The 25,677-nt window shown below is 39.8% G+C and overlaps 1 protein-coding gene across 2 annotated transcripts in view; it reads left to right on the top strand.

The window, feature by feature from the left end:
• Positions 1-2,760: 2,760 nt before the first annotated feature.
• PARP8 (poly(ADP-ribose) polymerase family member 8) overlaps positions 2,761-25,677 on the top strand; it is a 179,224-nt gene continuing 156,307 nt past the window's right edge. The window contains exons 1-3 of one of the 2 annotated variants that reach the window (XM_032281105.1): positions 2,761-2,939; positions 3,965-4,066; positions 4,962-5,016. In XM_032281105.1, the coding sequence (XP_032136996.1) occupies positions 3,976-4,066; positions 4,962-5,016 (146 nt within the window). In that variant the 5' untranslated portion in view covers positions 2,761-2,939; positions 3,965-3,975. Of the gene's footprint in view, positions 3,878-3,964; positions 4,067-4,961; positions 5,017-25,677 lie in introns of both variants that reach the window. The other variant, XM_032281104.1, reaches the window with a different exon arrangement.

Genomic DNA, 25,677 nt, shown 5'->3' with positions numbered 1-25,677 from the left:
TTTTTTTTTTTAATTTATTTTTTGTAGAGACAGAGGTCTTGCTTTGTTACCAAGGCTGGTTTTGAACTTCTGGCCTCAAGCAACCCTTCCACCTCAACCTCCCAAAGTGCTGAGATTAGTTATGGGCCGCCACGACAGCCTAGCAGCTTTCTAAGGAAAGAATTGCAGGAGTCCCTCTGTTTAGAAGAAGCTAGTTGGGCCTTAGCAGGCATTTTGAATTTTACAGATTTCTTTCCATTACAGAACCACTGCAAGGAGAATCTATATCAATCTAATAATTGGAAAGAACCTTTCAGATCGTCTTCCTTCCAGTGGTTCTCCATTTTTCTCAGATGAAATCCCTCTTCCTCACCCTTGTTTAAAGACCCTTTGGGGTGTCTTCTCACAGCAATGCCTTAGCCCTACCCTGTCCCTCCTTCACTGATTCTCCCACAAAGGCAAACTGTCCCAATGCTGTTTCCACAGCCCAGCAAGGATGGTAGGCATATCCATGGGCATTTGTCACTGATGACACTGTCATGCATTTGGCAAAGAAGGCTGTTCTCCTCTTTGCTAATCCTGCCTCCCATCCTCTTCTTAATAACTATGGAATAGCAGAGGCCAGACTTTTACTTTTCTTAAGACCGTATAATGGCTGGCTCATTTGGGAAAGGAAGTTCAATGTAAGAAAGGGAAATAGAACTGCCACTAGCAGAGGCTATTTTGGGAGACCATAGGCGCCAGCCCTCCTTGGAATCCATCACAGGGCTTCTTGTTGGCTTCACTCCTGGCCTGCAGTCATTGGCGGGGCCGATTTACTTCCTAGTGAGGCTTCTGTACATACTTCTTCCTGTAAGTTCAATTCAATTGCTGAAAGGCTTGGAGAGAAGAAAGTTTCTTGTAGTCCACTTCTCACCTTAGATGAATTAACCCCTTTGTGCCTGTTTCCTCTTTTGTAAAATGAGGAAAGTAACAGCTCGTATATACATGGTTATTGTGAATATCAAATGAGTTACTGTAGGTAAAGCTTTTAGAACAGTTTCTAGCAGTTCTGGATAAATGTTAATGAATTCTGGACAGGTTCTGGATAAATGTTAATAGTAAGTTCTGTATAAATGTTAGTTATTAATACCCACACCACACTATTGAACTTAATGCCACATGTCCATTACCTCACACTTCCACAGCTGGGTCTTTTGGCATAGGCAAAAAATTTTTATTTTTCACTAAGAAATTCTGTCTGTTGGCTTGGAATCATTATTCTAAACTGGTGGAATATTTTCCATAGAGTATATCATCCAACAGATTATTATCTTCAATTTAGTATGGGATACCACCTGAGTTCTCCCTCACTGTGAATACTGATTTTGTTTATTTAACAAATTGATGAAGGGCCTCCTATGTGCCATGTTTCTGAAAGCACATGTGTGTATGTTGTGTGTTCATGAGTGATTAAGGAGGGACAGAATTGTCTCATCTTAAAGGTGCATATAGTTTTTGATAAAAGAGGTATGTTGAGCACAAGTAATATAAATATTTAAATATTTGGAGATGGGGCAAAGTAAAGAGAGGATCCTGGATGTGGGCTGACTTTGAGCAAACTGCTCCATAAAGATCTAGCTGGGAAGATTCTTGGGTGAAAGATCTAGGTTGGTATAGTTTTCATTAAAGAAACTTATCTTGCAGAAATCCACACTAGATAGAAAGGTGAGTTTTTATTTTTCAATCTTCAAATTTAAAAATATTTATTAAATATATCACATCTTAACGTCATGAACAGAGCGAGATTAGCTTTGTTTAACCAAAACAGGACAGCCCGTGAAGCTTAAAAAAAATCAAATATGGGATAGGTCACAAGAAGGCCTATTATAAGTAGTGAGTAGTAAACTAGGAGATGATCTAGACAAAAAAACATTTGGTGGCTTTAAAACTATTTCACATTTATTTGTAGTAAGGGTTCTACTTGGAGAATGCAAGACTTGTGGCTAGATAACCATAAAATAAATTCTGGTGAGTTAATAGCCTTTCAGCCTTTCAGAGAAGTTACAGCACATAATGGAGGAAGAAATACTAATGATTCCCAGTGGTGATGTGGAAGAGAAGAAAGCGCTTTTGGCAGCCAAAGGGCTTACACAAAGCAACATATCCAGGAAGGACTAAGGGCTTGAACCTGTCCTACCCTAGACAGGAAGCATTTCAGGAGAGGACTGAGCAGGAGACATAGCCTATTGTGACTGTGGCTTTCCTGCATCAAAGGCTGCAGTGGATGTTTCCTTTTATAACTCACAGTGAATATGGCTGTACAACAAAACTATTTTGTAATTTCTTTCCTGAAGTATAAAGGAGTTAGAACATAGGATCTTTCATTGATTCTCTAGAATCTTAAGACTCCTTCAGGGATGGCAGTCATTCCTGCCATGCTCAACATCATGCTGTCACGGTCAGAATCAGAACTAAATTGATTAAGGGTCTGAAACAGTTTGGCAACTCTTGGGCACTTGTGTTGATAAGAAAGCTGATGAGAACAGGGTCATGAAAAGAAGCTGCAAGAAATGACCATTCATGCGTTCGGCTAACATTTAGGCCACCCTCCTGTATTCCAGGCACTGTGCATGGCACCGAGAATGCAAAGCAAAACGAGACACGGTCTACTGGCAGCAGCCTTCTCAGTGGAGAAAAGATCAACCAGAAAAGTGCCTGCCTGCTGGGGACCTCTCCTAGGGCATAAGCCAATATAGAGGTGGGGCAGCCACGTCAGCCTGAGGTGTCCTCAGGAAGAACAGAAAGTGAGAGCAGTATCTCATTTCTGAACACCAGGATTGTAGCTTTCCCTTGACTGTCAAAGGGGGTGGTTTTTAAAAGCAAGCCAAACAGGTTTCCATCTTTTAGGAAGACCCCGGAACGTGCCAGTGGATTCTGACAATTTCTCATGAACAGAAACACCTAGGAAGGGAGAACTGGTGAGTCTTTGCAAGTGGAGGAAGTCACTCAAAAGGGGCTGTGTTTCATATACGGCGCCCCGAAGGGGCAGAACTACTTCGACCTGGAGGAAAAAGAGTCAGGCACTGAGGGAAGGGGAGGGTGCACGTCTGGAGTAATTTCAAGGCTTTTTCCGTGTTGTGTGGTGTAGCAACAAGGAGAGATTTGTTCGTTTTATTTATTTTTGTAATTTTTAAAGATTTTCTTTTCCCCCCTTTTCTCCTCCCAGCCACTCCGGTTTGGGTTTGCCACATGACTCATAATTCCTTTCAAAAGTGGAGTCGAATTCATAAAAGTGATGGGGGGAGGGGCGCGGATAGCGAAGGCTGGGAGCCCCAGGGAGTCTTCACTACCTACACTGCCGCTCAGCTCCCGGCGCGAGTGGAGGTCGGGGTGGGGAGACTCGGCTCGCGCCCGGGATGGCGGATACTCTGCGAGCCCCGGCGGCCCGCGGCCGGGCCGGGTGACGAGGCGGCGGGCGCGGAGGGTCTGCGGCGGGCGGGCGGCGCTGCAGCAGCCTGGGCACGGCCGCCGCCGCCCGCGGGCGCGAGTGTGCGCGGGTGTGGAAGGCCGGCGTGCGGGCCGCGAGGGGTGTGCGCGCGTGAGCCGGAGCGGGGCTCGCCCCTCGCCGGCGCCCGCCGCCCCGCCGGTGATAGCTCTCCGGCCGTCCCCAGCACCCTGGGCCCCCCACGGCCGTTGGTCCGGGCGGGGGAGGGAGAAAGTGAGACTCGGTGTCATCACCATCCATTGTCAGAAGGGGAGGAAATTGGAATCCAGCAGCGGCGAGCAGCAGCTGGGCGGTCACATCTGGGAATGCAAAGCCGACCTCCCCCTCCTCCTCCTCCTCCACCTCCTCCTCCTCTCTCACCCAGGATCACTTCCGAAACCACTTCGCCTTCAGCCCCTGCCTCGGCCAGAGGTTTCATTTTTATCTGAATATTTACGAAAGCTGGAAGCGTGCGAGGGGGGTGGGGTGGGGTGGAAATAGCGGCTGCTTCTTTTCCAGGGATTTATTTAATGGGGATGTGTTCAAGGCAAGAGCGAATTCAGAAGGATATCGACGTCGTGATCCAGAAGTCCAGAGCTGAGAAGGACTGCCTGTTTGCAGGTGAGTTCTTGCTTTTCCAGAACCTCGGACCCAGCGCCCCCTTCCCAGTTTTCCGACCGCGACGTGTGTGGCTGGGGGTGGGGTGGAGGGTTGCACGTCCCCATTCTGGGGTTCATTTGGCAACAGCTGCTGCAACCAGAGCGGGAGCCAAAAGGGGGAGGGGGCGCCAGCCTCTCCCCGTCCCTTCCCCCCACCCCCAAGTCTGGGGCAGCCTCCAGCTTTGAGGGCAGAAGCCGCGTGGCCCGAGCGGGGGTCTAGGCGAAGGGGAAGTGCATGATATTTCCAGCCCAGCTTAGTGCCCGAAGCCTCCAAGCCCGCCTCCTGGGTTCCAGCAGCGGCGGCCGAGCGGGGTTGGTTGGACCCGCCGGGTTTGCGCAATGGGCTGAGCGGCGGCGGCCCGGAATGGAGCCCGCTGCGCTGCGCTGGACGCCGAGGACCCCCCGGGGGGCAGCGCTCGGCGGATTCCCGGCCCCTTCGGCTGCCTCTAGTTCCCTCCGACTGGCAAAGAGAAGGGATTCCTCGGATTCCCAAGGCACCCAGTGCCCCTGCTTGAGGGTCGCCTTTCGTCCATTTTGCTCCCCCGGGAGAGGGATCGGATTTTGCTTTCGCTGCCGCCAGCCCGGCGGGGGCTGCTTCCGGCCTCCCCGACCGGGAAAGTCCCGCCGTTGCCATGGCACCCGGCACTTGTTGCGGGGGGCGGCCTCCCGCTGCACCCAGCCGGGGGCGCGCAGCATCCCCTCGGACGCGCGGCGGAGATGGGACTTCGCCGCCCTCCTGCCCTCGCCTCCCGCGCAGCCAGGCCTCCCCTGACGCCACCGAATGGGGCCCCAAGTCATGATCGGGGTTAAAACAAATGCACTCCAGGGGTAGCTTTTAACAGGACTTTCTGTTTCAGATTTCAGATACTCAGACTCTACCTTTACTTTTACCTACGTTGGCGGCCCGAGAAGGTATTTATGTGTATAGAGTTGCTTCATTTCCTGTTCACACGCTTGTGTTTCCTTTGTTCTTAGCGTGTTCCGTGTTCGGATATTTTGGTTGCTTGTTTGTTTGATTATTGTGGGTGTTCTTTACCCACAACCCAAGCCTGGCGTCCCTCGGATTTAAATAGCGGGGAGAGGGGGGTGGAAATCAATGTTTGGTGATTCAGGTGTTTCGTAGACCACGCCACAGGCAATGAGCAGAACTCTTCGTGTTCAAACTGTTCGGCTACAGTACTAGATTGCTCGGGCGATTTGGGGTTGATACAGTCAAGCCGGTGCAAAACTGGAATACTGGATATGAAATGAAATGTAAAATACATGTCACAAAATAGTTTGAGCACAAGTGATGATTTTCCTGGTGAGTTAGGGCTGCACGTTTCCATGTTTTCTGAAGGTTCACATAAACATACAGCCTGCCAATCCTCTATACAATTTTTTTTTCAGTGAGTAGTATTTTCACGTTTAGTTGTAAGAAGTAAATTGGAGACTTATATGTAGCTGGAGTGGATGACTTCTTTCTTTTGGGGGGAAATATGAGAGATGCACATTTTGTTAGTAAATTGTGAACAACTTTAAACAAGCCCAAATCCAATTCTGTATTTAGTAAATAGATTTAAAATGAAAGGTAGCCAGTCAAATACTATGCCTTGCTGCCTTCACTGGTGAGGTTAGAATTTTCTTCCTTTTAGCCTTTTAGGGACACGATAGTTTAAAAAAGCAGTAGCCACATCAGAGATGTGTCAGATTTAGCCTGGAGGGGATTCCTCAGACCAGTCCTGTTGTTAAGACTTGACATTCAATATTGTTTGACCACATTCCAAAATATCTCTTAACTAGTGGAAACATTTATAAACATATAAATTGCAAAAGAAGCTATCTTGTCTACGTACATTTTTAAAAGCTTGAAATTGATGTGAACTTTTAAAAACACCAGGATCTGTATTACATTCTACATCTCAAAACAAATTTAATTAAAGTGAGTATCATTCCAGTATATACAATGCCTAAGCCCCAGAATTGGCACATTGATTTACTAGTTGAAAATATAACAGTGAATCACCAAACTTCAGTGTATACTTTGTGGGAAAGAATGAAATTACAGTATTTCTTAATTTACTATAATGTCATCTTTGTAATTATGAATTAAAAATTCAATGAGACTTTATTAAATTAACGCTATTCCTACACATCATATCTAAAGGATCTTTTTATATGACTAATATCCTGTTGGATTATTTTAACATTATTTAAAATTATTACATTATTTTAAATAGTAAATTAAAAAAATTTTAATAAATTTATTAAAATTGTTATTTAAAGTATTATATTATTTAAAATGTACAAAGTGGTCCATTAAAACAGAGTTCACTGTTTTCACTATTGCTGTTTTTCTGGTGAGACATGTGGATAGGAATGCCCTGGGTGGGCTTTTTAGCTAACTAGCTTTCTGATTTTCAGTAAGATAACCTCAGTTATTTTGGCCTCAGTTAACTTATCTGTACAATCAAGAGGTAAATCATATGGTTAATTTCTAAGATCTGTTAGATACTGCAGTTAAGATTCTTTGTCAGTAAATTATTGAACTCTAGTGTTAACATAGCTAGAGGTGGAAAAGGGAGCAAAGCCTGGTGTTGGGATGAATAATTAACTAATCGAGATAACATTAGTTTTCACCATAGGAAGAAGTACCATGGCTGCTCTTAAAGTAAGAGATGTTTTCTATTTTATGTAATTCTGTTAAGGGATAGTGTTTTCTTTTGTAACTGATGTAAATGTACCTGGATGTTTCTCAGCCATTTGGCTAAGAAATCAAGTGCAAGGGTACCTGGGCCTTTTATATCTAATCTAATGTAGATCAGCTTGTTAAAAGAGAAAGACAGCTGGTTAAACTGCTGACGTGTTGCTTTGTAGTCTCAAAAGCTTGTTCTATCATACATACAATATGTTAAAAGTTGTTACAGTGTAGTAACTGTAGATAATCCCTTTATGATTTGTACCTAATGGAGAAGATCTTTTATTTTTCTGAAAATAATGTGTTTGTTTTCATTACCGACATTAGAAACCAATATTTATTAATCTATTTCTCATCCTGACATTTCAGTCAGACTCTTAAAATAATCTTTTTGTATTTCCGTTTAATGTGCTTATCAACTTATAATATCAAACTAATAGTATCATTTTAGGTGAACTAGACTTCATCATTGAAGAAGGTAGGAGCCTTATGGAGAGATAGTATATAATTATCTCTAATTGTATTTAGTTATCATCTCATCTAACCATTAACATATTTTAAGAATAATTTTTAATTCTAGTAGTAGATAAAACTTAATGTGCCATTTTCTCTTTGACACTTTCCAAGAATGAGTTATACAGTGTTTTAAAGACAAAGATTGATCTTACATGTTACTATTCAAAAAAAAAAAAAAAATATTATGAGAATTGGGTTCTACATGTATACTTTTTAATTTTTCTGTGGATAAGAAAAACTGCCAAGAGGTGATTGTGTCCACGCTGGCAAGTGGCCTAATAAATTGTCCTTTTATTTGGTGGTCCTCAGAATGGCAGCTAACATCTTGCTATTCTGCCTTGTGGACTCGAAGTGGGAAGGTTCATGGAATTATATCCTTGCTTTTGCATGTGCAAACTGAGACTCAGACAGTTTAAGACACATTGTTACTTTCACCAGTTTAATGATAGAGCTGCCATGTAAACCTGTTCTGACACACTCCGAGACCTCCTTCTTCTCCGTTAGTGTTCTCAAGCTTTTTGAGCATGCAGACCCTATACCATCAAAAAATTATGTAGAGACATACTTGAGAGTTACAGTTTAAAGAAAAACAAGTTATAATAATTTGGTTATTAGTAGCATTTACGTATGCTTGAAAACTTGTGCTATATATATGATAAGATTAGTTTATTCTAACAATGACCTTGATAATCCCCCTGATTCCCAGACTCGGAATAGCTCCACAGCTATCAGTGGTTCTGCCACAGGTTCAGAGCCTTCCCAGTACTGCCTTCTTATTCGAGAGGTGTGCCAAGAACTATAATGCAGAGGCTTCAATTGTACACAATTTGGAAGTTTATGCAAAAGTAATTTCTTCCCTATACGTTGTCATGCTTATCTCCTGTCTCTTTCTGTTTTACTGATTAGCAATAAACTCCTTAAAACCCAAAGATTTGGGCTTCTGTTTCTTTCACTTGCAATCAAACATGAAGTTAGTGGTAGAAGAAACAGAAGAGGTAACTTACATGGTGACAGCTACTGAGGGGATGGATAGGAATCCAGACTCAGTCCCCGGGGCCAGTGTTTACCAAAGCCAAGGAGAGGGCAAGGGGAGCCCAATGGGCCTGGTCATGGGCTGCTCTGGGATTCCGAGTGTGAGCTTTCAGCCAGGAATGTATTGTGGAAATATTACTGTGAGATTTTAAAAGTACACAAATAATAATTGTTTGTTGTAAAAAAAAAAGTTAGAAAAAGAGATGCTGAAAAGAAGTAAAAAATACATGATTTCTGTTTTCTGTTAACATATTAAAATTTATTCTTTTAGATTTTTTGTATGTCTATATACATATAAAATATATATACACCCCCGAATTGTATTATACTCTTTTGAGACTTCACATTTTTTTCTCTCAAGAATATAACATTAATTTCTTTCCTTTAGAAAAGACATGAGACTAAAGAATGTTTATTAAGTTGAGAGTTTCCCAGTCAAGGAGTATGACTCTGTATAATAATAAATCTAATGTTTATATTAGAAATTATAATAAAATTAGAAATTTAATATTTGGCAGAATGTTGTGAGTTGCCTGAATATGCATACCCTTTATTATATGACTCTTTTATGTGGTCACGGATATATTGGCAGCTTTTGAAGTGTATCCTTTTTGTTTTAGGAGCTTCTGTCCAGATAAATAGCAAATGCGACACCGATAATAGTAATCTAATATTCCTCAAAGCACAGTCTCCCTCTTTCTCCTGAGCCTTTGTACACGCTGCCTGGAACACTCAGCCACAGCCTACTTTCCATCCTCTCCTCTGGCTCATCCCTGCTCTAAGCCAAATTCTCAGAGAAGCCTTTCCTGTCATCTTCCCCTATATGATTCTTCTAGGTGTTTCTAAAACTGTGTTGCTACAGTATATTGTAATTGCCCATTTACGTCTGTTTGACTGTGAGCCTCTTGGAGATGGGAGTTCTCTCCTACGCCTCGCGGTTTCCCCAGCCCCTAGCACACTGCCTAGTCCAGTATTCCTTCTCAGTCAGTAGGTGTTGAATGACTTACAAAATGAATGCTAAAAGATCTGGAAGGCAAGAAGGAATTTCCTAGCCTAAATAACCAGGTGTGGAGAAGATACTCAAACACTTCAAAGTCCCCAATCTGGTGATGTCACTTGCTATGGAATTTCATATAAACCCAGTGTGACAGAAGTTGCCTAGTCAAGTTTTAAGTCCTCTTCTCTGGGTCACATATTTAAATAATTTTAGGGGACAGATAATGCAATATTTCAAATACTAGGGAGTGATAAGGACTATGGCACACTGGAGAGTTTGGACTCCAGGAATAATTAATTCAGTTGGAAAAATCAACAGTACTCTGGTGACCAAGCAAACTTTCTAGGGGCTCTAATCCACCTGGGCCCCCAGTGTGTAATTCCAAAACTCAGGGATGCCATCAAGGGAAACAATCTACTCGATTGCCAGAGGGCCTTTGTTTTCTTTGAAGTTCTCTAGAAGGGAGCAGTGTATGTGTGTGCAGGGGTGGGGAGGCGGAAGATGAAGAACCAGTCCCATCCCCTTAAAAAGGTTTGTCAGTTTTCATTATGAAAGAAGTTCAAACGTGCTCACTCCAGAAATCGTGGCATACACAGTTATTTTGAAGCCATTTGGTGTTCTTCAAGATGACGCAATGAAAAGAGTGATGATTTTTTTAAATAAAAAATTAACATGTTTCTCTTGGCAATGGGGATTTTCTCACCATACTTTTATGTTACATCACTTATTATATATTCAAAATATTGATTTTTTAAAAAAATGTGTTCCTTGGAGTCCTAGGAACCTGCCTTTAGAAGCTGGGGTGGCTGTGGGGAGGGAGTGTGAAGAGAGCTGAATGAGGGAGTGAGAATCTGGGTCTTCCTATCCTTTGTAAAATTGCAGCTGCTTTTTTTTTGTTCTGTATAACAATTTTTTTGAAAACAGCTTCATTGTTGAGTTTTAAAACTGCTGACCTAAAATAACCACCAATTTAACATAATATAACTTTATTGAATTTTTTGTATTAAAAAATTTGTTTTATTCATGGATTAAGGTGATCCTACTGATGATATTTATTTATTTTTATTTATTTATTTTTTTGTTTGTTTTGTTTTTTTTGAGACGGAGTTTCCCTCTTGTTACCCAGGCTGGAGTGCAATGGCGCGATCTCGGCTCACTGCAACCTCCGCCTCCTGGGTTCAGGCAATTCTGCTGCCTCAGCCTCCTGAGTAGCTGGGATTACAGGCACGCGCCACCATGCCCAGCTAATTTTTTGTAGTTTTAGTAGAGACGGGGTTTCACCGTGTTGACCAGGATGGTCTCGATCTCTTGACCTTGTGATCCACCCGCCTCGGCCTCCCAAAGTGCTGGGATTACAGGCTGATGATATTTATTAAGCATCGTCTCTGCTGTTCTCTGCCTGCCTTGCCTTATCCCATGTGTCCAAAAAACACAAATAGGCATTTTGTCAGCATTTTACATTTTACAGCAGAAAAAACATAGGCTTGGGTGATTTAAGTGAGTTACAGTTAGTAAGAGACATAGGTTACATTTCAGTGTAAGTCAACATTTATGTAAGGCTTAAGGGACATTGGTTGAACTGGCATGACTAGAAGAGTTGGAAATGTTTGGGAATGGGGAGGGATTGCTGATGGGATGTCTGCCAGGGGCAATACTGAAAATCTACTGGTTGGCAAGGGTAGTGCCTGAGCCCAGTGCTAAGCATAATAGTTGGAAAATTATGTACATTGGCTGTGGAATCCTTATGCAAATATTTGGCCAATCCATCTAAATGTCCCATCATTTCTCTCTGCAGCATTTTTAAAAAGACATAGCTGAAATTTTATCAATCCTAAAAATATTTTGTAATTCTTTGCCCAGATATACATTTGAGTAGATTGTGCAGTAGAAGATCTATCTTGCTTTAAGATAGCTGCCACTGATTAGTTTATTTTATTCTATTTTAATCAAGTGATTGCCTTGTAATCTTTCCCTTTTTCATTCTCTAAATTTCTGAAATTCCATTTACATGTTCTTCGGGAAAGACTAGTGAGACGTCTTTTTATTATTAATAAGACTTATTACCCCCATTTCACCATGACATAATTTGGGTTTCTGTTTCAAGTTATCCTACCTGAATGCCGGACAGCTCCACCTGAATATTTGTCATTTTCCCCTCAACCCAGCACATCAAAACAACCCCTCATTATCTCTTTAAAAGCAGCTTCTCTCTCCAGCGTTTTCCTAGTCAATATCACATCTTTTGAGCCAGGAATGGGGATTACAGTTTCAGATTTCATGTCAAGTCTTCCTCTTCTGGTTCCTGAGGCTCCACCAACCTCTACTTTGAAACATTGTTGGCCTCTTCATCCCACCCCATGTTAGCATTTAGCCATATCCTATTGGCCATGACTTAACATGAATCATGTTAACACCCAGTGTATCAAAATTCTTGATTTTGAGTTTTTTACCCATCCAGTTTATTTATACCTGAACTCTTTAAGCATGAATTTAATCATTCGTCTGTTCAGAAGCCTTCAAATGTGACCACAGCTTTTTCCATATCGACCTAAAACTTACATTCTTGGCCTTTGAGAGCTGCCTTCCCTATCCACTGATACATGTTTCTCACACTTCCTAACACCTACTTGATTCTGTCTGCTTAGTGACCACCCTGTCCCCACTCAACAGCAGTTTGTATTAATTTAGTAATAGGCTGTATAAATGTGATTAATTGATAACATCTGTGTCACATAATGTGATTGGTATGGATTTCAAGATCATGGTTTTTATCACGAAGAGCAGTTCATTGTATTTTTTCCTTGCCCCCGAATGGCATCTCTGTTCATTAGAATATATAACATTTTATGCATAAGAGGATAGAGTAACAATGTGAGTAAAACAAAGTGAGAATGAGAGGAGAGGATAGTGAAATTTGAGGATAGGATGAGAATGTAAATAGATTTATCTCCATCCATTGTAGATTAACAATCACAACGATAGAAGTCTTAAATGTTATTTATTTGCATATCGGTGATATTTGAGTTTGCGGCTGACACCCTCTTGGTATTAAATGGAAGATGACAAATCATTCAATATTAATTTTAGAAGGGAGACATCTATTAAAACCTTTGTGCAGTCAGGTCAATTTTCTGTGTACAAAAATTGGCAGAGAGGTTGCTGCCAGTTGACTTCTAGGGTGGTGTCTTTCTGAACATTTTGAAATGTAGATTGAAAAGGTGGATTTTTCAACTAACTCAGAAGTGGTGTAGTTGCTGTGTTTTCATCATTGTTTCATTGTTTATTTTCGAGACAGAGTTGTCGCTTTTGTTGCCCAGGTTGGAGTACAGTGGTGTGATCTTGGCTCACTGCAACCTCCGCCTCCCAGGTTCAAGCGATTCTCCTGTCTTAGCCTCCGGAGTGGCTGGGATTACAGGCATACACCACCACAGCTGGCTAATTTTTTTTTGTATTTTTAATACAAAAAAAGAGACGGGAATTCACCATACTGTCCAGGCTGGTTTTGAACTCAGGTGACTTCAGGTGATCCTCTTGCCTTAGCCTCCCAAAGTGCTGGGATTCCAGGAGTGAGCCACGGTGCCCGGCCTGTTTTATTGTTTAAAAGACAAGCATAGGTTGTTATTATACAAGAATTGTTAATAGAATGTATAATGTATTTGAAGTGTAGAAGTGAGGCAGAGTCTGATTAATGTAACTAGTTTACATTTGTTAGTCTTTCACATCTGTAAAGAAATAAAGTACAGACAAGAGTGGAAAACCAACCAGAAAAAAATTTGTTAAGCATAGAGCTGCTTAAAAGAGTGATAAGTCACATTAAAAAAAAAGTCGCAGAAATAAGTCAATATTTTGTTTAAAGGCTAGAACTCCAACTGCTAGCCGACTGCCTAGAGTATAATAAATATTTTCTAGTTTCCTAAATGACAGAATAATATTCCTACATTATGTGGTGGCATTTCCCTAACTGTTTAATTAGATGTTAGGTTTGTAGCCAAATATGTCTGGGAAATACTTAAACAATATGAAACAGTTCTAATGGTTGGCTTTTTAGAATGTTATATATTAGTGTGCTTTATGCATATCCAGGAGGTGAATGAAGTATTCCGAGTTTTTCAGACTTACTTGATTATAGATCTGGAACATCTCAAGACAGTTGTTTTGTGGAAAACACTTTGGCAAACTCTGAGTCTTATTCATTAAAAATAGTTTTGGGTAAACAACAGTGTAATAGAAATGGAAATTACTGATTCACATTGAGCCATAAAGAATTTATTTTCAGCAATTTTTATAGAAGTTGCTTTATGACAAAGACAACTTCAGTTAACAGGCATTTGGCATTTCATGCTCCTAACTTTTCTACATGAGGATTTATTTCTCTGGTTCTCTCACTGTCTCACTCAGTTTTACTGAATCCATTTATGATAAGGGCTCTCAACCATTCTTATTCATCAAAGCCCTGAAGTTAGCCGAGCCCTCTTTGGTACCTGATTAGAAGTCCGTCTTCCGTCTCATAGGGAAGTGTTAGAGATGGATAATGATTCTGTGTAGCAGAAGTACTCATTATATCCTCTTAAATTCGGTCACTTTGACGGCAGTAGAGCTTCTCAGTGAGCAGTCTATGATGGAGTGTACTTTTGGAGAAGCTCATGATGGGGGAAATCTGGAATTTTGTAAATATTTCACTTCTTTGATAAATTACATTTAAAAAATCAATGAGAGTATCTATTTGGTGAAATCATTTTCCTCCATGTGACCAAATGAGAAGTTCGGTGAAAGATTTAAAATCATTTCTCAGAATTTTAACGCATTAGTCGGGAAGCAAATCCCTTTTTAAAGGCAGTGTCAGTTCTTAAGCGTTAGGGAGCCACATACCACTTTGGGTAACACATGACTGGAGAGATTGAAGAGTGAAGTCCCTGCTTTAAAGTGTACGCCTGGGGACACGGCAATACATACATTTAAAATGATTATTGTTAAGGGTAGGTGTATTTCTATATAAATATTCTGTAGCTTTTGTGATTCAGAGAAACTAGTGGAGCCTCACAGGTACTAAAATCTAGTAAATTCTAGATTCCTTGTGTGGAAGTCAGTGTACCATATCTTAACTGAGTGAATTCTTGATTGTTGGTATCACGTTTGTTTGTCTATATGTGTTTCTGTCATTGATCTCCTTAAGAAGAGACTCGTAGATGTTGACTGGGAGACCTAAACTGAATGCTAAAATCTGCTTAATGGATATAAGCTGATGCAGTCGTCATTTCCCATTAAAATGCACCACAGCTAGATATGCAGCAAAAAAAAAAAAAAAAAAAGTTAGTCCCTCCAGCTGAAAAGCAGTCATTACTTATTATCATCACAGAATTTGAAATGATTTCTGTAGTTAACAGTCAGATTTTATTTTTAGTTTACTAAGTTTGAATAATTCACTGTGAGCCAAATTCTTCCTTGATTCTTCTTTTTGGAGCAGTCCATCTTTATGGGAAAACCAGCCTAGAATGGTGATTTCAGTTTCAGTTAGGTGATTTCAGTGAGAATTGTATTTGGCTCAGAAATGATGATACCGGGGCCAATAAAAAAATTTTAAACTTAATTTTTTGTAATCATATTACTGGTTTGATTTCATACGAACTTCCTATATTGACTTTCTGTGTCATTAATTTAAAATTTCCACTATCCTCAATATTTGATGTCTTTGATATACCGATTCCTTTCTGGCTGTAAGTTATCGGCAAACGAAAATTTAGTATGAAAGTAGTTTTCATAAGAGGTTTTTTAAAACAGGAGAATGTGGACATTGCCAGCCTCTGGGTTGCATTTGGGGATATGGTACATTTCTTCCTTTTAAATCTGAAGGCAAAGACTTTTTCAACATCTAAAGATTCTGATTTATAGAAATTTAAAAGAAAGCCTTTATATTACACAGACATAGAAATTTGAATCAGAAAAATATAAAATTAGGTAATTGTTTTTACTCAGTAAAAGTGCCTTGGCACAGAACAAAAATTGATAACTTATGGTTTTAGCATGTAGATGAGTACATGGGAGTAAATCACACTTTTATATGAATAGAAATATCAGATGTATTCATATATAGATTATAAAATTATACTAAGCAAAAAGTAATTATTTACTATTACAAAAATTATTAAGAACCATTACAAAAATTTTCTGCCTACTAATTTTCTAATCACCATAGAAATACAATACTTAATAATGCTGGTACAGTACTTACATAAAACGAATTAAGAATTGATGTTATATTTCTGTGTTTGACTATTGAGCTTAACCATAAAACATGTTTGAAATGTGTTTGTGTATGTCTCTGTCACACACACAATACATGTACTTATCTGAAACACACACTGCAATTCCAACACATCTTAAGCTTTTCTCTTTAAACATACCAAGATAACATTCTGAAATGAAGAATAGTATCTTTGTCTTTCTCCATATTGTCTCTCACTAGCTATAGACATATCTACATATTTAATCTAGATAGGTACGTAGATATGGATAGATAAATATAGATATATAGATATATGACAGAGAAGGGGAAATGAGAGATCTGTGTTTGGCATAAATCACACTTGTTAACATAAACTATCTGATAAAACTGGTATTGTGTGGCCCAAGACCTCAGACATGCCACACGACTCTTACCAGATAGATTTTTCTAAGAGCTGAGAGCTCGTTCCCTAGGAGCTGGCCAAGGACCAGTCCTAAAGGCAGACCTTTCTTGGAAATGTACAGAGTCTCAGCAAACAAGGCCTGCTGAGTTAACCCTTTCCTATACGTATGGAGAGTGTTCAGCACAGGGCCTGATAGAGAAGGCAGTGTTTCTTGTTATTCACAGCATTAGCCCAATTCTCATTGGGAACAACATGAACAAGGAGACTAAGGGGGAAAAAATGCCCTTTTGTAAGGTGACCACCCTAACTGATTTGAAAGTCTAAAATTATTTTCAGTTTAAAATGATATTTATTTGTAAAATGTACTATCATTGAATAACAATTTCTAATGAAAAACTACACTAGTGTTCTGCCTATGGAGTAGCCACCCCTTCATTCCTTTACTTTCTTAATAAACTTGCTTTCACTTAAAAAAAACTACGCTACACAATACACAAAAGTTCAAAAGTAGCAATAGTGTACATTCATCCATATAAATGCATGCATTTTTTTTTTCTTTGAAAGTCCAGGTTTTAACTTTTGCGTTTTTTAGAGTCCAGTGATTCTGCAGACTCCATGCTTTTGGCTGTTATCAGATGCGAGCATTAATTGCTTTTCTTTTCTCATGTTTCTGGGTTCCTGATCTTTACCTGTATCTTTAAAATAGATTATTTTCTTTAGATTTAAAAAGTTGGGCTTTTGTCTTCATTTCTTATTTGTTTAATGTTGTATTTCTTTTTCCCTTTCTTTAGTTGAATTGTGTTATTGAAAATTAAATAATTTCTCTGTGAAGTTGAAAAACCTGTTTCACGGTGGGCTCAAGAACCCTTGTGGCAGGTCTCTCACTTGGGCCACCCTCCCATATCCTTAGAAAGCCTGTGTGTATTCTGACACATCTGGAAATTTCTACTGGCTTTTCTTGTATTGTGTGATCCCTTTTTATTTTAGTGATGCAGCCTGGTTTTACGCAACAGGCAAGTGGTGATTCCAATGCAGGTGACACAGAGGTGACACTAGAATGAAGTGAAATATTCTGTTGAGGGCTAAGTTCATGTTTTTGCTGACAGTGGCAGATGAATGCCATGACTTCATCCTACATCGTGGTTAGGAAGTTTCTTTTGATATATGCTTTAGAGAAAACCTAAAACTTGTAATCAAGAAAATGCCATAATGGAATAAATGCTTACTTAAGTTACTGATATGAGTTAGGCAAAGAAGATACAAATATTTCCTATTTCCTGCTTCTAAATTATGGTCAAGTTGCCCCCAGCAAATCTTTCATTGTCTCCATGTAAAAGATGTAGAGAAGCTGTTAGAAAAAGGCGGCTGGAACAACTTTATACATACTGACAGCCTGAATGAACTGCCTCAGCATTTCTATGTTTGAGGAAAGTGTCTGTTTGATAATTTTAATTAAGTTTAAACAGTGTCATAAAGGCAAAGCTGTTCAGATTCTGTGGGAGAGGATATTCGGGGACCAGATACTCATTGCTAGGCTGGCCACTCTGCTTCCTTCAGTACTCTGGATTGGTGCCCTTTACTCATTTTTTTCACAACTTCCTCCCCTTTACTCAGGTTCTTTACAAGCTTCCAGGATTTTTTTTTTTTTTTTTTAAATGACTCTCATGGCTGTTGCTATAGTTGCTATAAAAGGCGAGGTGGGAAACAGACGGGTGAATGAGCACAGAGGTCATTTGCAAACCGTTTGTGGCTAGTGCTCCTCTGTTTACTGTCTGCCTCTTAGTGTCTCTGGGTGTGTGTCTATTTACAACATGAAATATATGCACACAAATCTCCACCAGATTTTTCTGGAGTAACTGTTAGCACAGCTAAAATCTGGAGGAAATCTATTTTTCTTTTTCGTTTTTTGAGACGGAGGCTTGTTCTGTCACCCAGGCTGCAGTGCAGTGGCACTATCTTGGCTCACTGCAACCTCTGACTGCTGGGTTCAAGTCATTCTCCTGCCTCAGTCGAGTAGCTGGGACTACAGGCGCACACCACCACGCCCGGCTAATTTTTTGTATTTTTAGTAGACACGGGTTTTCACCTTGTTAGCCAGGATGGCCTTGATCTCCTGATCGCCCATCGTTAGCCAGGATGGTCTATCTCCCGACCTCCTGATGCCCGCTTCGGCCTCCCAAAGTGCTGGGATTACAGGCTTGAGCCACTGCGCCAGGCCTGGAAATGTTTTTTTTTTTTTTTTAAGGGAAATACCAATTAGCAAATAAAAGAGTTGATTCCCCCCAACTTCCATTCCCCAAAGCTTGCTTAAGTGTATGGCTTACATACATTTCATAAATAAAAACATTACCGGCTTGTAAGTGTATGCTTCGTTTTCATGAGCCTTCCAAATGTTAGTAACTTAACCTTCCCCTTTTTAAGAGTTAGTCTGTAAGTGATACTGGAAGCCGTGTGAGTAAGAAAGGACAAGTATAAAATCAGACTAAAGGAAGAAAGTAAAATCTGGCATATTTGGCATAGATCCATTCAGCTTTGTATACTTTGTTAGGACTTGAGGGCATGCCTGATTTTCGTAAAGTCGATGCATTGTCATTAAAACAAACAGGTGAAAATGACTTTGGTTACCCTACTTGAGAAGCCATCTGATACTTTAAGTGTATTAGGAATTTTGCAAGTCGTTAAAATTTTATGCCTGTGAATTCAAAAGGCAGACTTTAGTTATCTTAAAAACTAATTTACAGAGGTATTTTCCCTAATGATAGAGCACAAGTGGGTTTAATTTCCAACTAAAAAGAATATTTATTACCATGGATAAAATTAGAAGAATTATACAAATATATGTCATTACATTAGAATGTATTTTTCGTAATATTTTAAGTGACAAGGACTTAATGACACTTAAGTATCTCTTACTTTGAAAAATTGTTTTTTGTAAAATACAGTTGAGCAATTGAGATTTGTGTTCAGTATCTGAAGGGGTTTTTGTCTTGTTTTGTTTTTTGTTTGGCCTAAAATTAGGAGAATTCAGCTTTGTGTCTATTTCATCCATTTTGGAAGTTTCCTTGGGTCACTGATCTGAGGCATTCTTGATGTGACTAGGACTTCTAAGCGTTTTTTATTTTATTTATTTTTTTAGATCCTGTTTATTTTAAATGAAAAGGATTAGCATGAGGGATGATAACATTCCTTTTTATTATCTGTAGCTGCAAGTTTTCTTATGAGTCATTATTATTCTTCTTACAGCCTTAAATCATCTAAGAACTTCATATAAAATTTAATTCCAATTTCAATTAAATTTGTGGAGCATTTGATCCAAAATAAAATGAAAGTCCTCTCTGATGTTGTAGAGGAGACGCAAGAGTCAGAATAGGGTTTTTTTCAACCTGAAGTTCTTTAAGCTGTGAGTTGAAGGACTGGGTAAAAAAGCAACTATCATTTAGTGTGATCATTAATGCACACGAGTCATTACTAGATGTGGCTGCTGTAAACTGGTCAGGGGCACTTCAAGCCCTAATTCTCTACTTTGTCCTTCTGTCTCCCTATGCTCCATTCTACTTTTTCAGTTTGTTGCTTGCCACATGTGAATGGAAATGAAATAATCAAGCTTGTTAAAATTATGTTCATAATGACAAAAGACCTGAGAGAATGTTAGAACATACAGAACATTCAAATTAAGACATATTTTTGAATGGTTTAAAGCTGTTTTGTTTGTCTCATTTTCTTCTGTGCTTAATGTGTAGTTACTATTATTTCATAGCCCTTGACTTACAGGTTTGGCTACAATGCAGTGTGACTATTAAACATGGGACCATTTGTCATATTGGTAGATGGCAATACATAGATGGATAGAATTTTGCCGTTTGATCGAAGCTCTGCCACTGGAAACTTGTTTTCCCAAGTATGGGTACATTCCCCACTTTTCCTGAATGGAGAAACCTAGATCTGAACAAAAAGCAAAAATGAATACACCTTGGGAAGGAAGATGTCAAATATTTGATGCCATTTCCTTTGTTTGTAAATTGTTCATTTCATTTGAATATGAATAAAAAGGGCTTCTACCAAGAATGGGAAAGTAACATTTTGCTAAGCTAAATTTTAATGAACTCATTTGGACTTTTTTTATAGTTACTTAACATTTTCAGTTCATGTGTTAATATTAACTCTACTTACTGGAGAGAAAGAAATGGTATTCAGTATGATAACTACCTTGTTACTGCAGAAATGTGGAAGTTTGGCATTTTAAGTATCAAATATTTTAAGTAAAAAAAAAAATTATTAGCGTCCCACAGCACAGAGAGAGAATCTATGCTTGCTTGTGTCCCTTTAATCTTTCCCTTACAAAATTAAGCCTAGGGGCCTTACACTATTTTAAATTTTCAAAATTAGGTCATGTAAATGTTGTGTCAGACTTCCAATTCATAACCAGTATCCTTATGAATACTGAATAGTGAAGATAGGGTACATGCGTATCCTACTGATTGCTTAGCAGTAGACCAGAATGAACAGAGAATAAATGATATTTTCACGTTAGTAAACTGTTTTTCTGTGATCTCTTATAGACATGTGTGATTAATGTTTTTTTTTCCCCCTTCCTGAACTAATATAGGAACATATGGCCTAAGTATGAGTACATTTGGGAAGGGCAAGATAGAATGCTTGAAGTTAGGACTGACCTGAAAAATGCCTTGGTCTCCGTATTTGTGGATCAGGAGGAAGAAAGGCTGAAAAGGAACTGTAAAAGCATTGGTATGGTAGAGTACAGCTTAGCAGCAACACTCAGGGCTCCATCATGAAGACAGTGAGATGAGTTCCCATGGTTATTGCAGCAGGGGCTCTAACTGAAAGCCATCTACCTAGGAAATGATTTAAATCCCTTTACTCTAGCTGGATTGTGGACGTTTTATTTACTTTGAGGAAGTTGTTTAACCCTTTTCGTAGATTCCATCAATATTCAGAGTAATGTAAGTACATTTTCCCTTTGGCTATTTTACAAGGACATTGAGGATTAATTAAATTTAAAAGAAAGTAGTGCAATGAACTCCCAGGAGACAGAGGAATATGTTTATCATTTTTCTCATCATTCATTCCTTACTCATTCATTTTGCAAACGTTTGTTGAGTAGTAATTATAATGAAGACACTATACCAGCTTCCTGAATTGGAAATAGAAAGATGAAGGATGAAGGTGACTTCTGCTCTCATTATGTGTTAATATTTTCTTTTTAAAATTCCCCTTATAATATGAGTAATTGTGTGGGGGTTTAATATTGCAGATCTCAGCAATTGATCTTTGATTAACATCACTGACACATATTTCCACTGTCTATTCATTTTTTCTGTCTAAATTTAGAACTACTCTTTATCTTTTACTGTAAGAGATACATAACATAATTTTTTTTTATATTGTAATCGGTGCAGGTTTTTAAAACCAAGAATAAACACAAGTTCTAATAGAAAATGGAAATAAACTCCCTACACATTACCTTCTCCATTAAAATATCTTTTATGCTACATTCAGAAGAATTTTAACCTTATATAGTTATTTGTGAAAATATCACTAAGTAGAAATTTTAAAAAGGAAAGCCTCTAATAGTCATATCTTAGCACTGAAGAAGTGTAAATTATTCTGCAGATTGAATTAAAATGTTAGTTACCAAGATATGAACTAAGACATTTTCAGTAAACAATAGGCTATTCTCGTAGAAAACTGTATTCGATTTCCCATGAGGCTGGTGAAGGTTACTTAGCTTAAGTGACTTTTTAGCTGGTTCTTGGATTTTATTAAATAATATTTGAATGAACACTTTTGACTATCAGCCTGAAAATATTAATCTTTCATTTCAGTCTGAGCAAGTGAAAGTAGATCAATTCATATTATGTGTCTGATTCTCTTTGGGTTGAAAAGAAATGAAGATTGTACTTCTAAGTTAGAATAGAAAAGAGGAGAATTTCTCTTGATTTATTTCTCAGTTTGGGTTTGTGCTTTTGGAAAAGGAAAACAATGGTCCTGAAATCAGTAGTCTTTGTCTATGCCAAATAATGTAGATATGTTGATTTTAGGGGGCTCATTATATAAAGCAATAGAAATGTAGTCTTAAATGAAATTCTGTAAAGATGTAAGAATGCTGAACTAACATGAAAATTAGGGGCTGAAAAAATGCTGGATTGAGAAGAATGTGATAATGAAGATTTTATATATATTCATATATATAAAATATATTCACATTTTTTTAACATATGTAATGTCATAAAAAGTATAGAATGCCTAAGTCTAGTCTTGACAGAGCACCAGCTTAGATCACATGAGCCTATTAGAGAACTTATGACAATATTTAGGGCTAAACTAATGTTATTGGTGAACCGGTATCTGGAATGATTTCTGTAACTCACTTAACTTGTTTGAAAAAATAATTATCATCAGGACGGCTACTCTGAAGCCAGGAACTGAGGAAGTGTCACAGATGGTATATATTTGTATTCCTGCCTCTTGTCCCTTTCCCTGAAGTGGCATGTGGGGTATGAGGGATTACGGTGTCTTCGCAGGTGGTGAGCTTGAAGGGCTATCAGGGGACTTCTGGTTCTGCTTCAGTTCTGTTTTGTGGAGACAGTCAAGTGATTTAAGGTCTCTTTGGTTGCCCCACTTGGAAAACAATTGCTTGAGACTACTTTACTGTGAGCTCCTTTTTTAAACAAATGCAGATTTTATGATATTCCTAAACATCTTTTTTGCATTTAGTTTTAAAATGGTATTTGTAGTTGATGAGAAAATGATGATAAGTAAGCCAGGATTTCTGGAATGCCAGGGCACCGTCCCCATGCATGGAAAGCAGTACAAGAGCTTGTGTGTCTTGACATACGTGCATCTCAGCATGCCTCCATTTGCTAATTACAGATACTCAGACTGGACAAAATAAAAGGGGAGTTTCTTGTTTATTTAACTCTAGATTCAGTGGTAGATGGGTTTCTGGGCTGATCGGTTGGGGACCTAACAATGCCTTCAAGGACTTGGTTTCTTTTCAACAGTCAGCTTTTGCCTTCCCATCAGCTAGCATTATTTCCCGTGGGATTGGAAGGCAGCTGCATACAACTCCTGCGGTTCTTCCTTTTCCATATCCAGAGAGAGGAGATGCTTTCAGAGCTGATTATTTTAGGCATAAATTCCATATCCCATCCCTAGAGTCAGGGGTAAACTTAGTGATTACCAAAATAGCTATCTTGAGGAAGAGATGATATAGTAATGAATAGCAGGAACATTTTCCATTTTATTTTTATAAAGATAGGGCCTTTTTCTGTTGCCCAGGCTGGAGTACTGTCTGAGTCTGTTTTCACGCTGCTGAAAAGACATACCCAAGACTGGGCAATTTACAAAAGAAAGAGGTTTAATTGGACTTACAGTTCCATGTGGCTGGGGAAGCCTCACAATTATGGCAGAAGGCAAGGAGGAGCAAGTCACGTCTTAACATGGATGGCAACAAGCAAAGAGAGCTTGTGTAGGAGAACTCCCCCTTATACTAATCATCAAGTCTCTTGAGATTTACTGTCATGAGAACAGCATGGGAAAGACCTGCCTCCATGATTTAATTACCTTCCAACAAATCCCTTCCGCAACACTTGGAAATTCAAGATGAGATTTGGGTGAGGACACAGCCAAACCATATTATTCTGCCCAGATCTCATGTCCTCATGTTTCAAAACCAGTCATGCCTTCCCAACAGTCCCCCAAAGTCTTAATCATTTCAGCATTAACTCAGAAGTCCACAGTTCAAAGTCTCATTCGAGACAAGGCAAATCCCTTCCACCTATGAACCTGTAAAATCAAAAGCAAGTTAGTTACTTCCTAGATGCATTATGAGTACAGGTGTTGGATAAATAATAGTCATTCCAAATGGGAGACATTGGCCAAAACAAAGGGGTTACAGGCCCCATGCAAGTCTGAAATCCAGTGGGACAGTTAAAACTTAAAGCTCCAAAATGATCTACTTTGATTCCGTGTCTCACATCCAGGTCACGTGATGCAAGAGGTGGGTTCCCATGGTGTTGGGCAGCTCTGCCCCTGTGACTTTGCAGGGTATAGCCTCTCCCCTGGCTGCTTTCATGGCGGGTGTTTAGTATTAGTATCTGTGGCTTCTTCAGGCACATGGTGCAAGCTGTCAGTGGATCTCCTATTCTGGAGGTCTCAAGGACGGTGGCCCACTTCTCACTTAGGCATTAGCTCCATTAGGGAGTGCCACAGTAAGGACTCTGTGTGGGGGTTCCCACCCCACGTTTCCTTTCTGCACTACCCTAGCAGAGGTTCTCTGTGAGGGCCCTGCCCCTACAGCATACTTTTGCCCCGTGGGCATCCAGCATTTCCATACATCCTCTAAAAGCTAGGCAGAGGTTCCCAAACCTCTATTCTTGACTTCTATGCACCTGCAGGCTCAACACTATGTGGAAGCTGCCAAGGCTTGGAGGCTTCACCCTCTGAAGCAACAGCCTGAGGTGTAGCTTGGACTCTTTTAGTCAGGGCTGGAGTGGCTGGGATGCAAGGCATGGAGTCCCTAGACTGCACACAGCACGGGGACCCTGGGTGCAGCCCATGGAACCATTTTCTCTTAGGTCTCTGGGTCTGTGATGGGAGGGCTGCGGTGAAGACCTTTGGTGTGTCCTGGAGACATTTTCCCCGTTGTCTTGGGGATTAACATTCCGCTCCTAGTTACTTATGCAAATTTCTGCAGTCAGCTAGAATTTCTCAGAAAATGGATTTTTCTTTTCTATCGCATTGTCAGGCAGCAAATTTTCTGAACTTTTATGCTCTGCTTCCCTTATAAAACTGAATGCCTTTAACAGTACCCAAGTCACATCTTGAATGTTTTGCTGCTTAGAAATTTCTTCTACCAGATATTCTAAATCACCTCTCTCAAGTTCAAAGTTCCACAGATCTCTAGGACAGGGGCAAGTGCTGCCAGTCTCTTTGCTAGAACACAACAAGTCACCTTTCCTCCAGTTCCCAACAAGTTCTTCATCTCCATCTGAGACCACCTCAGCCTGGGCTTTTTTGTCCATGTTGCTATCAGGCTTTTGGTCAAAGCCATTCAACAAGTCTCTGGGAAGTTCCAAACTTTCCCAAATTTCCCTGTCTTCTTCTGAGCCCTCCAAACTGTTCCAACTTCTGCGTGTTAACTAGTTCCAAAGTTGCTTCGACATTTTCGGGTATCTTTTCAGCAGCCCCCCGCTCACTAGTACGAATTTACTGTATTAGTCCATTTTCATGCTGCTGATAAAGACTACCCCAGACTCGGCAATTTACAAAAGAAAGGTTTAATTGAACTTACGGTTCCATGTGGCTGGAGAAGCCTCACAACCTGGTGGAAGACAAGGAGGAGCAAGTCACTGTCTTAGGTGGACAGCAGCAAGCAAAGAGAGCTTGTGCAGGAAAACTCCCGCTATACTAACTGTCAGATCTCTCGAGACTTACTCACCCCACCTCCTGGGCTCAAATGCTTATCCTGCCTCAACCTTCCAAGTAGTTGGGCCTATAGGTGTGTGCCACTATGCTGGCTGTGTTTTAATTTATGTAGAGATGATGTCTTGCTGTGTTTCCCAGGCTTGTCTGGAAGTCCTAGGCTCAAGGGCTCCTCCTGCCTGGGCCTCCCAGTGCTCTGGATTACAGGTGTGAGCCAGTGTGCCTGGCTAGCAGGAAAATTTCTAAGAAATAGATATTGGTGCAGTAACCACAAAGCCAAC

The sequence above is a fragment of the Sapajus apella genome, unplaced genomic scaffold (assembly GCF_009761245.1).
Source record: "Sapajus apella isolate SASKATOON/1434 unplaced genomic scaffold, GSC_monkey_1.0 scaffold1, whole genome shotgun sequence".
Classification (NCBI taxonomy): domain Eukaryota; kingdom Metazoa; phylum Chordata; class Mammalia; order Primates; family Cebidae; genus Sapajus; species Sapajus apella.
This window is presented reverse-complemented; position numbering and strand designations above follow the sequence as displayed.